The sequence below is a fragment of the Gobio gobio genome, assembly GCF_949357685.1.
Source record: "Gobio gobio genome assembly, chromosome: 23".
In the NCBI taxonomy this organism is placed as follows: Eukaryota; Metazoa; Chordata; class Actinopteri; order Cypriniformes; family Gobionidae; genus Gobio; species Gobio gobio.
This window is the reverse complement of record NC_137119.1, coordinates 17,018,037-17,031,470: the sequence shown is the minus strand read 5'-3', so window position 1 is coordinate 17,031,470 and position 13,434 is coordinate 17,018,037. Positions and strand designations below refer to the sequence as shown.

General features: G+C 40.3%; 1 protein-coding gene across 1 annotated transcript in view; it reads right to left on the bottom strand.

The window, feature by feature from the left end:
* Window positions 1–13,434, bottom strand: part of gli3 (GLI family zinc finger 3) — a 228,327-nt gene that overhangs the window by 105,506 nt on the left and 109,387 nt on the right. The window contains exon 3 of the mRNA XM_079806928.1: window positions 8,629–8,868. Coding sequence (XP_079663054.1) covers window positions 8,629–8,868 — 240 coding nt within the window. The remainder of the gene's footprint in view (window positions 1–8,628; window positions 8,869–13,434) is intronic.

Below are 13,434 nucleotides of genomic sequence, written 5' to 3'. Positions count from 1 at the left end.
CCTCATGACAGTTTAAAACAACTTAAAATACTCCATCATTTTTGGCCTCACAGACTTGAAAGATATGTCTTTACAAAGCTTAAAGTGTCTACTTTTATTTATGTACACTCAAAATAAAAACTAAATGTAGTGCTTTTCGCTAAATAAAAAAACAAACAGGATGTGCATTCTCCCGTCTGTCTCTCCGTGAAGTCCACTCTGAAATGCGTCTGAAAATGAACTGTAACACAGTGAATACTTGCCACACACACATGACAGATATTTCTTTAGAAAGCATAAACTTCACATTGTAGGCTACCAGTTTAACTATTGCCAGACTAAAATGTGTGAAATCAATGGAAACATGTTGAAATATGAAATATAGACAAGTAGGCAACCTTTCAATGTTAAATAAAGATACACAAACGACATGAGAATATTTATAAGCTCTATAATATAACGCCGTCGGTGTATGAATGGGTGAATGTGAGGCAAGATGTAAAGCGCTTTGGATGGCCATGGGTCTGTTGAAAGCGGTATATAAATGCAGTCCATTTACCATTTAATATTAAAAACAGCATGATATAAAAGTAGTGTTACCAACTGTCCCGTATTAGCTGGGATGTCCCGTTTATTGGGCCTAAATGTCCTGTACGTGACCTCCCTTGTCTTGTTTATTGACTGCTATGCTGATCTAACCACTGTCTAAGGGGTTGTTCATATATGTTGCGTCTTTTGCGCGCTCACGTTCGTTATTTTAACGCACCACGGGCGCGTTTAGTTTGTCGGTTTAGTTTGTTCAGCAAAACTAGGTGTGTGCGCAAGTAAAATGCCTTTAAATGTGGCAGGAACATCTGTTTGTGTATGCATTTGGAGATTATATTGAGAATGAGAAATCCATGTTAAAAACAGTTGTGTAATTTTTTTCAGGATTCATTGAATCTTTCTGGAAGAGGTTGAGAGACGGGAGAGAAATAAATAAATCAAAATCCCTCCGGCGCGAGGACGATCCGTTTAGATCTGCTCTGACGGATAGATCTGTATATCCTTGGTGGTGAGAGGAAGGACCGTGTAGGTCCGCTCTGATGGTCAAACAAAGTAGAGATAGACCTGGTGTTCCTGTCAGGAAGATTTGTCTGTAAGGGTAATGTTTAAATGCACAGTTACCTGACAAATATTTTTTGGAGTACTCCCTCCAATGCGAGGAAGACCCGTTTAGATCTGCTCAGACGGGTAAAACATTTTGAGATAGCCCTCCAGTTAGGCCAAGAAGATTTGTCTGCAAGGGTACTGTTTAAACGCACAGTTACCTGACAAATATTTTTAAAGCGAACCTGACTCTCCATTTTCTTCCACTCCAGATAGGGGTTATACTATACATATATATTTTTTTTTATTCACTTACGAATATTTTATTTCCATTTCTGTGTATGAAATGGCTATACAAATAAACTTGCCTTGCCTTGCCTTTGATGAATAGAAAGTTTAAAAAAAAAGCATTAATCTGAAATAGAAAGCTTTTAAAATGTCACATTTAATGCATTCTTGCTGAACAAAACTTTTAAATTAAACTATTCATTTCTTAAAAATTAATAATTATTTATAAAACTATTAATTTAAAACAAATTCTTACTGACCCCAAACTTTTGAACTGTACTGTTTAATGTTGCAAAATCTTGCAACATTAAAATGTGTGTAACAATTGTCATTTATAATCCCTTGACATGACGTTAAAATACTTTTTAGGATTTTTTGAAGTGCTGATAAATTACCTAGGAGGAGTTTCTAGATAATCATAAAATACTTATATTTACTATTGCTCAGTATAATAATAAATAAATAAATAAATAAATAAATAAATAAATAAATAAATAAATAAATAAATAAATAAATAAATAAATACATAAATAAATAAATAAATAAATAAATAAATAAATAAATAAATAAATAAATAAATAAATAAATAAATAAATAAATAAATAAATAAATAAAATTCTGGATAACAGCAAATACATAATAAATCATTTATAAATGTATTCCTCATATGATAGTTTAGAACAAATTCACATGCACACACACAACACACACACACACACACACACACACACACACACACACACACACACACACACACACACACACACACACACACACACACACATACTGGTTTCCAATTTTGGGGGGCTTTCATGATTTTTATTCTGTACAAACTGTATTGTCTGTCCCCTAACTCTTACTCCTAAACCTAACCATCACAGAAAATGTACTGCTCTTTTACATTAAAAAAAAAACGGACAATGTCAAAAATTACTGGTATTACTATTATTGTGGGGACATTTGGTGCCTATAACGTAGGGAATACCAGGTACACGCACACAGGACTGGAGCAAGTGTAATGTTGCCTGAATACTCACTGGAGATGAGAGTGAGAACCACTGGTGTGATTTATTTACACAGTAGTAGTCCACTCGAAAAAAGAGAGAAAGAGAAAGGGACCTCATAGGTGTCAAGCCATTGTTGTAGTCTCCCATTTTTTTAAGTCAACATTTTTACATTGGGTAGTGGGTAGTGTCTCCATCCTTCAAAACAGGCTTTCTTAGACAACGTTTAAAGCATTTCTCTCTAAGAAATCCCTGAGAAAACTTATGCATTATAATAATAACAAAACACAGAAGTATGAAAGGAAACACATGTCACATGAATGACTGTGCATATCCAACGGATCTTTTTTGAAGGAATTTCTCATACAGATAAGAAGTTTCCAAAAAAAACTGATGTTCATTACTCCAGTATCAGGTAGTGCTGAAGAACATTTCCACTCTATTCCAACATGCTTTATCCTGAACCCTCCAGGCGAAAGAAAAAGAAAAGAGGGAAGTCAAAGAAGCACATGAATCTAATGGTACAGCCATACACAACAATACTCCTTTAATAACCTCTATAAAAGAGGATCATAAGATTATCTGTGTTGTACTAGACCAAGAAGGATAATAACAGTGAAAGATTCACTTTCAGAATGAAAGGATCCGAATGAAGGAGTAAAAGAGATTTCTTACTAGTGCCTAAAGACTGCTCCTGGCGTCTTGGCCCCTATGAGCTCTGGCTGGGCCGCAGCAGGGTCCCTCTTTCACAAATTCAATATGGAAACAATCATGCAGACCATCCTTGCTCTTGAAGGTGTCAGTGGGAGCCTCTCTATAACTTGTATCTTCATTTTGAGGCATCATTGTGTTTTTATGATTACAGGGCAAAAAAAAACTTTTGAAAAAACATCGTCATTAAAGGCATAGAAAGTTCCCCTACTTTCTGTAACCTTTGGAGTATTAGGCTCCAAACAAAAGTATGTGGGTGTTTCTTCAACCAAGGACACTTATCACTCAGTGGACTGTGAAAAAAAGATTAAATCTGTAAATAATTTTGAAAAAAATTCCATGTACAAAAACATATTACTTGTTACTCGTATAGATGAGATATACTTTAGAATTTAAATGCAATGTTTTGCTGAAATATATTTACCTGGGATCTAGCCAGTGAGACTGGTTTTGCTTCAGTCATAAATTCACGTCAACTCATTTAATCAAGACTCACTACTACGGGACACAAAGAGAACCTATCAATATTAGGGATGCACCAAAATGGACATTTTGGGCTGAAACCGAAAATTGTGGATGCACTTTTTCCGAAAACCAAAACTTAAGCTAAAAATGACTTAAAAATGACTTGTCCTACTCCATATCTTCATTTGATATGGCTATCCAGAATACACCAATTGTTAGTTTGGTTCTGGTCATGTCTATTTATTTGACAGCAGACATTTACAGTTCAGTGGCCAGTGAAGGTTTGATTTTAGAGGTAAGGGGGAAATAACACCCAGCACTACCCACCCAATATATCAGTGTCAAGCTCAATCCTTTTCACCATCTCAAAAAGCCCTCTACAAGTCTTTTGTTCAGGCGGCAGTGGCTTGCTATGCTCCATCAAGGGCACTGAAGTGGGAATATCCTCTGATATGGTGCGCACCAATGCAGAGCTGACCAGACAGATGCAAGCAGTTTGGATGTGTCTGTTTGGTGGGATATCATCAGTCCCTCATGTTGGTTTGTCTGGGCTCTGGTGCAAGGCATCAGTGAGGCTTTGGTAGAGGATTATAGGCTTCAGGAAGCTTGGTAGATCTTTATCCAAGCAAGAACACAGGACTGAAACTGTAGCCTCACATCGCTGATCAAGCTAAAAGTTGGAGTCAGTTTGCTTTTGAGTGGGGACAATATTTCACACTGAGAAGTTGTAGACCGACACTAAATAGGCTTAGGAGTCGACCCTCTTTGCAGTAATGACACTCGTGGGCTTGAATGTTAAGGACAAAGGGGCTTCAAAGAGCTAAACTCTTGAAATCTTTGGAAAAATACTTGTAAAAAAAGCACAAATGCTTTAAGACCGAAAGGACAGCCAAGACTGCACTGAGGAACGTGAATAAACCTATTGTTCAGTTGAGTTTGCTGAGGAAAGGATATGGCTTTGTGCTGATTTTAAAGCATTGCGGAACGGCAGGATTTCATCCCTCCATGCTCGCCTTGTTCATAACATTCCCATTCCATCTTAAGATTCATATAAAAGGGAAACAGTCAATTCAACATGCTTTAATTCCCATAACGGGGCATGGCTCTTACTGGAGAAGAGCACATCTGTTTAAGAAAATACAAACAATTAGGAAAGAGGATAAAGAGAGAGAAGAGAAGGATCTTCCACTTCCCCAAGAGAGATAAGGAGTGCAATGGCAGCAAGTGTCTCACTGTTGCTGCGGCCCGATGACCTGCTAATCAGCGGACAATATAAACAGATGTCACAGCGTTAGCCGCATTTCACACTTCCACACATTTAGTGCTCTTCCCTTCATTAATCCGTCTTTCAATCCTGCCGTCTTATCCATACTGTGCATTAGCACGTTGCTAAGCGGGATGTGGGACTCTTATCCAGTGTTTGTGTGAGAAAAGAGGATAAGTCTCAGGAATGACGGCATGCTAATGCATCGACTAATGCTCACAAAGAGGGCTATTTGTCCTGTGTGCTCTTTATGCAAAATGTGTCCTTTATGCACTTATGCAGTGGGTGCAAAGAGTTTGTGTTAATGCAGTATTAGTGCCTTGACTCAAAGTAAGGAAGGAGATTTGTAGGACTTTCTCAGAGGTCCTTGCTGTATTCATGCCTTCCCCCTCCTCTGGCACTTGTCGTTTGGAGCTTTGTTCCTGACACCCACTCCCCTCTGTGTGTTGCCGTGGTGACCAGGTGTGCAGAGGCGGCAGGTGGAGGCTCATTTAGGCGCATTAGGCCTTGACATGCGCCAGCAGGAAGAGTAATCACGCTTTACCTGCCACTAGTACTAGTGCATACACAGCACAAAGAGCCCGACTCGCTCTCCATCACATACTCACACACACGCGCGGGCTCACACTTACACTAGCGCACACCTGGGACGCATTTACGAGCTGATGGATCTCCAAAGAGAAAGAGAAATGCAGGGGGTTTCTGTTGAATGAGAGTGTTTGCATGTGTATTGGGGTCAAGTTTTTCACAACTCAAAGTCTGTGGAACTGAGTGAATGGCGCCAGAGTGGCTTTTAAAGAGCTGAGTGGTGATGGGGATAGGGAGGGTTAGTTAAATGGTCCTGGCCTCTCATAATCCCATCTGGTGAGGAGTGTACACCACATCTATAATCAACAATGTACACCAAGCCCTTTATTCAATCATAGATGCTTTGCAGTCTAGACAATATAGGTTTCAAACGTCACACTGCAGAGAGAAAAAAAAACAGGGTTTACAGTATTGAATACCCCTGGTCTAAAGCAATAATTCATCTTTTTAAATTGTTATGTAAACACTGTTGTCTAACTGGAACTGTACAGGTCTGTTTTTTGTAAAGTTGGACTAACAGACAGATTGTAACTTGGCTTCTATCATCTAGCTATACACAATCGGCTGCAGCATTGCGTACCTGCTTTGAAAAACATAGGTAAAGTGTAGCATGTATTTAATCCTTTAAAATACTTGTGTTATGCAAACTTGGACAGACTGACAGGACTAGCTTGACTATAAAAAAATATCTGCTTTAGCTTAATTATAACTACACAAGTAAATATTCTTATAGAGCCAATAAGTAATCACCTAGCAACAACACAAAACACCCTGTTATTGTAGTGGTAAGTTATAAGTTATATAAAAACTTACTTTAGATATGTTAGGTATTCTCTTTTTGTGAAATAAATAAGTAATGGTATATGCAACTTATGGAGCTGCAGGTACTAATTTAACAGGACTTTTGGATATGTTCACTCTGTTCTTCATACCAACTTTAGCAATTTAGGTGCAACTACAACAATTTTTTTATTAAATAAGAATCAAATCAAATGCCTGAGGCATGTCTGTGAAATATCTCTAAAGCAAGAATTTCTTCCTGGAGAGTGAGACATGAGGAGAGTGCCTCTTCCATCATCAACTTTCTCCACTCCACAGTTCATTGCTGCCCTGGTGAGCCTCCATGCAGAGAGAATGGACCTTTGGACGACTAAGAGGCTCCTTTGACTTCTCCTGCTGTTTTTGAACCCCTCTGTTTCAGTTTCTGCCTCCTTCACCTGACCTCTGACCCCCCACCACCCTTTCACCCTGCACCCTCAGCCCCAGCCTCCCCCTTCGGGCTCTAGCCACCCGGAACACCCCTTTTTCACTTTTGTTCTTTTTTGCCTTGCCCTTTCAGCCTCTGTCTCTCCCCCACATTTTAACTCTCTCTTTTCCCTTCGCTTCCCTCTTTTTCTTTGTCTCCCTCAGTCTGTCTCTACCCCACATTATAAATTTCTCTTTTTCCTTTGCCTCACTCTTTTTCTTTTCCCTCCCTTCATGTTTCTGCTTCACTCTTTTTTCTCCATTCATGTTTCCACTTCATTCTTTTTCTTTTTCTCCCTTCATGTTTCCACTTTTTTTGTTTATCTCTATAAGCCATTTAAAATAATGTTATGGGCAAACCCATAAAGCACAGTGTTGATTACGACAGAACATGAACTCTGTATTTTAAATGTATTAGTATTACTTATTTTAAACATTTTAAATTATATACAATTAAATTATATAAACGAATTATTTCGAAATAACAACAGCAATAATAATATTGATGAAACTTGTTATAAACTTGAAATATAATAATAAACTCAAAAAATTATTTAAGTTACTCTCTCTCTCTCCCTCCTTTGCTGGAGCGCTGACCACAACCATTGCTGCCTCATCTCAGGCACAGAGTGAAGATTTCTTAGAGGTCCTTACTTTATACTATCCATCCTGTTCCCTTCCTCTGACACTGCGTCACTCCGTTAAAACACTCTCTTTCTGCCTATTTCTTTCAGTTTGGCAGAATTGCTGAGGTGGTAAGGTCTGTATTAGTCAATATGTGAGGGGTCTTACTGGTCGGATTGTAGTTGACCCTTGTGCATTAAGACGGATGGATCAAAACTAGACCAACAAAGCACTCAGCTGCTAATGAAAGGGGCTAAACGAACAGTGGAACAGAGGTTCTCTCTTTTGTGAGAGAGAACAAAGGTAAAGGGCATTTAATTAAGTGCTATGGATTAAAACTACACTGTCAAGCCCAATTCAAAACCAATTTAGTGAAACTAAACAAGCCATCACATCGAATCCTCATCTATAGGTGACGTCCAGGCAATGGTGGTCCGCAATATTAACCTCTTAAAAGGCTTTGACTTGCCTCATCTGTCTCGCTCTACCTTTATTTATCTCCTTCACTCAATTCTGTCCATGAAAATGTTCTTGCTTTCTTGCTAATCGTCTCTCATGATTATTGATTACAAAAATGATGGGGGAGTCCGGTGGACCAGAGAAAAACAAGAGAAAGAGAATATGGAAAAGAACAAGGCAGGGGGGAGTTTGACTGCACTCCGCTCTGTGGCGCTTTGATCACACCACTGATGAGCGAGACTGGAGTTGTGTGCTTACACTCAGCCCCTAATGAGGGAATTAGGGAGCAGAGAAGAACGTCCCCCATACAAACTTCCCCTCTGAAAAAAAAATGAAAAGGCAAGCGAGAGCGAATGAGAAAGAAAGGGCAAATAGTCAACTGTCAGGCCCAATCAATCCATTAGCAGCTTTGCTTTTTGCCTCACAAAGGGGGAAAAGTTAGTGTGCAAGCTGCACTAAATATTCGTCCTTGAGTTTTATGTACATTGGTGTTTATGGTTCACTGTGACTGTTCTATGATAAACACATTACTGAAATAACTTATGTAGGGATAGGTTCACCCAAAAACGAAAGGCAGAAGATTTTCAGTAAGTAACTAATACAATTTTAATTTGTTCCTCACACAAATTTCTTGTATGTCTATAGAAGACAAATGGTCAACTTTTTTTGTCAATGTCTACTATTTGTTGCAAAGAAAGTAGCAGCCAAAACATTCTCCAAAACATGTTACTTTGTATTTCACTTTTTTGGGTGGACTATCCTTCTAGGATTTAAGGATAAGCCATAGCATATTCTAGGATAAATAGCCAAAAAGTATAGATTAGTTGGATTAAACCAAAAAAGACCAACTGCATATTGAGAGGATGCTTTTACCGAATATTCCCCCCAAAAAATTAAAAAGTAATAACTCACTATAGTGAGGGTCCAAGTATCCATTGCGTGGGTCCATAGCGAACAGTGTCCCCCGATAGGGCAGGGTGTGGTCTGCCAGGTGGGGTAGACAGCTGTGAAGTTCTTTCTTCACCAATGGGGAGCGCTCTTCTGTGGTGGATGGCTCCTCATTCAGTTTTCCTGATGTGCCCAGAACCGCGGTCTGCCCACTGATGGCGTTACGCCTCTCGCGATGATATGGGGAACCTGAACTGTCATCCTCTATATGAGAGAGAAATAAAAAAAAATGAATATTAATATTTATTAATTACAATACTTATTAATTATTGCTCAATATAATTTTAAATTTAGCCACTTTTATTGAAATGTAGAGTACAAAGAAATGAATACAAGAGCACCACGGCTAAATGTGTTAGCTAACCACTAAAAACGTACACCAAAAAAATAATTAAAGCAGTTCTAGATAACTTGATCAATTTTAAGTTCAACTAACAGTGTGGTAACGTTTGTGTGCATTCCAGTTATGGCCTAAATCTGCAGTTTCCAATCTTTTTCAATGGCCCCCCCAAAGAAAATATTTAAAGGCTCCTAAAGTTATTTCTGGTACTTTTACTGTAATGACAAAACTGCTTATTTTAAAACTTTATTTTCAGAAAATGGGACTGGCAATATATTAAATAATTAAATAAATATAAATAATTAAAATAATTACATTCCATATTACCTGAAGTTTTAATAACTGAATGTGATTCAGCATTTCAACCTGCTAAAATAGTTTAGAACTAGACATAACTAGCAAATACTTACAAAACATGATATTTAAGGATTTTATTCATTTCCAAAAATCCATCTGAAAGTAAACCACACTTTTAGAATTCCCTCAAATTTTCAGGGTTTAAAAAAAACAATTCTGGTGCTTAAAAATGTGTTAGGGGCAATAAATAAGAATATAATTGTCAGTTTTGTCACAAACAATGGACGTTTTTTTGCAGCGTTTTTTCCCTCTTGTCTATTATTTTTTTTAAATGTTCCCTTCCATGTATCTACCAGCTGTCCAACTTCTCTGCCTGGAGCAGAGAGACCATCCACTGGAAGACCACACTTTGGGACTTTCTCCATCGTGTGTGCCAAACACACTACCCAGACCACTTGCTCTTGTCATTCTACCACACCAGCCTGAGCGAGCGATCCAAAGCACGTATTCCAGAGGGCGGTCCCAGGGAAGATTTCGCCACATTCATGGAATGGGTGCAATTCACCATTCACCATCGGCCCGGCAGAGGGCAATGCCAGCCCCACTCCACATCCAGAGACCAGCCATAATGGAGATACGAGAACCCACTGCAGATGTGGACTTCAGCTTGCTGCGACTGACGAGACCGAGCCTGAGGATGACAGAAAGAGTCGTCGCCCCGGCGTTTGAACCACAAGGTGTATCTGACCAGGTGTGTGAGCCCGCTATATCGTGTATCGACGAGGGAGGGTTGGTGGAGCATGAGGGCTGAAAGGAAAGCCCCGCCCACAACCCCACCACGGTGGATGGGATTGCTATGGCCTTTGGAACTTTTTTTTTTGTATTAATGGATCTAATACCCCTATTTCTCCAGCTGGTTCCGTCCAGCCCTGAATCTCCAGTGTCCCCGCTGGTTCCGTCTAGCCCTGAATCTCCTGTGATCCTCTAACTGTCAGTTCTTTAGCCCCGCCTCCTCTGGTACCATTTAGCCCCTCTTCATCTCCTGCACTAAACTGTGTGGATCTGCTTCGGTGCTTTAGGCCACCAGCTCCCCCTGGTCCAGAAAATCCCCTGGCTCTGCCTCCAGCCTCAGTACCCACCACTCCATCGCAGCCTGTCAACCTGTCGGCTCCACCTTGGCTCCTCCCTCCTTCAGCTTCACCGGAAAACTTCAGCCTTACAAGTCAACAGACTCCCTCATCCCAAAGGCTCCCCCTTGGTCAGACATCGTCCTGCCTGCACCTTTGGTTTCGTCTGGCTCCGCCTTCCCCCCAGCTCGGCCTTCAACCTCAGTTCCAACGGCTCCACCTCAGTCTTCAGGTTCCCGTGTTCCACCTCGGATGCTCTCCCGTGCCAGTGATCTGTTAATCATCTTGTTAATTCTCCTGAATATTTATACCCTGTGGTCTCCTTCATTCTCTGTCTGTTCTCGTTGATGTTAATTTGTGTAGTTTGGATATCTCCCTATTCTTCTGAGTGTTGTAATTTAAAAGACTGTTATTTTTTAATCTCTTTCGTCTTCGTGTTGTTTACACATGCTACCTGTGACAATAATATCAGTTTACATCTTGATGTTATGTGTTTAAGCTTATATTGCATGTTTTATTTTAATAAGACATTTGTCTTATTTTAAGTCCTCTTGCAGGTTCTTTGGAAGTTTGTGGTTGCAAACCAATGGGATAAATACATATGGATCTGTGCTAACAATATATCAGCATATTATAAAAACAAAGTCTTCATACACACTCTCTATACACTGTGTGTAGAATTATTAGGCACATTAATTTTCTGATCATATTTTTTTTTCCAGGCACATTTTACCAATTCCGAACCACAGTAATCTTAATAACTACTATTAATTTTGTATTTAATCATTTATAAGTGATATATAATTGTTCATGAAGGCTGGAAATGAAAAATACCTTATATTCAGGTGTGCAGAATTATTAGGCACATTTTCTTTTACAGATAAAATTAGCCAAAAAAAGAGATTTAACTGTAGAGATGGTGGTCCAGTGGGTTAAACCACTTAACTGGTATGCAAAATGTTGCTGGTTCAATCCCAGCGGTCCACCAGCAGTGTGTCCTTGAGCAAGGCACTTTACTCCACGTTGCTCCAGGGGGATGGTCCCTGTAATTAGTGCACTGTAAGTCGACTGTAAGGCGACTCAATGGCCATTTCACTGTCCAATGGTCATCCCTTAACTGCAATGTTTTGTATTGCATTAGTATTGTATCCTTCTCATGGGCATTTAATAATTTTTGACTTTTCAGTCTGAGTGAAATCTCTTTTTTGGCTCATTTTATCTGTAAAAGAAAACATGCCTAATAATTCTGCACACCTGAATATAAGGTGTTTTTCATTTCCAGCCTTCATGAACAATTATATATCACTTTCAAATTATTAAAAACAAAATGAATAGTAGTTCCCTTTCGAGGGAACTCGCACTGCATCGAGACAACACTTTGGGGGATGCTCCCTTAGCATCAGCAAATCTGAAATCAGAATGCCAACTAGGCCAATCAGATTGGCGTGCGTGATGACGTAACTGTGACGGCATACCCGGAAGTATAAAAGGGGAGCTGGAACGTAATGTCGGCAGTTAATGCTCTTCAGCATAGCGCTCTCTGTTGAAAACAATTGTCTGTCTATTTACTGTTGTTCTGTCAGAGTGAAAGCAAAAGTGTGTGAATGATGAAGAAGTAAGAGAGTTTAAGCAGTGTGTGCATCCGTGTCCCCGTTACATGTTGGGCTCGGATACACACCTGCTGTGTGTGCATTGCCTGGGCGTTCAGCATGCTCGAGCAGCTCTCAAGGGAGCCGCTTGCGATCATTGCGAAAGAAGCTGACGCTCAGGGTGCTCCGCTCTCGGCTGGCCGTGTTCGATGAGGCCGGCCAGCCTCGTGAGCCCCGTGGATCGGTCCCGCATCCGCCGAGGCGGTGCGGCGAGGCTGGTCATGGGGCTCATGGATGGACTGTCAGCGGGACTGGGACTGCTGAGGCATCTTCCCAGTCTTTGTCTGACAGTTCAGATGTTCTCCTTCCCCGTGTGGAAGCCCGCGCTGCGGCTTCTTCCCCCGGGGCGGAGGACCCGATGTGTGAGCGGTCTGATTCTGAGGAATTAGACGTGCTCAGCATCGAGGCAGTCGAAGTTATAAGCACTTCTTAAATATGCAAGATTCCATCTCGCGATTGCTGAAAAAAAGGCAGCGCGCAGGTTATGGGTCTGCAATTAAAGTGAACGCACGCGATCGGTGTGCATGAGATACTGGTTGGCTTAACGGCTTGAGCCACGTTGCTGAGGCAACGTGTGGGTTACGAGTCCGTATAGTACGGTAAATCAGTATTGTCTGATATGGCTGCATTTAAGTCTGAGGATTTAAATGAGATATGATCTGACTCTGAGGAGTTAGATATTCAGCCTGTCATTCAGACCATGTTTCACCGTATTGTGTGACACTGTTTGGCTTTTTTTCTCGAGGGATGAAAGCCAGTTGTATTATGACGGCTTGAACCACGTTGCTGAGGCAACGCAGGGTCTATGAGTCCGTATAAATACAAATAGAACAGTGTCGTCTGATTAATTACGGCTACATTTAATTCTAGGAAATTAAATAAAATATAATCTGACTTTGAGGAGTTAGATATTCAGCCTATCATTCAGACTATGTTTCACCTTATTGTGGCTGCATTTAATTCTGAGGAATTCAATTAAAATATTATCTGACTTTGAGAAAGAAAAAAGAGTTAGATATATTTTTTATTCAGCCAGTTATTCAGATCAGGTTGCACGGGTTTGGTGATTATGATGGCATTTAATTCCGAGGAATTGAGTGTCATGTTATCCGACTTTGATAGGTTGGATACTTTAATTCTGTCCCCCAAGCGTGTTTAACTTGTGAATTGGATATTCATCTAAGATGGAGCCCTCCTGAAGTTGATGTCGTTCTCGCCGCCTTGTGGCCTGCGGGACACATCAGTTTCAGGCAATTGCTAATCGCAGTGTCCGCTCTAGTGTTGTGGCCCTGTTGAGCTGCTCCCTTAGATGAGGCCCCTGCTGGCCAGCCCCCTCTCACGGGTAGGAGCGATCGAG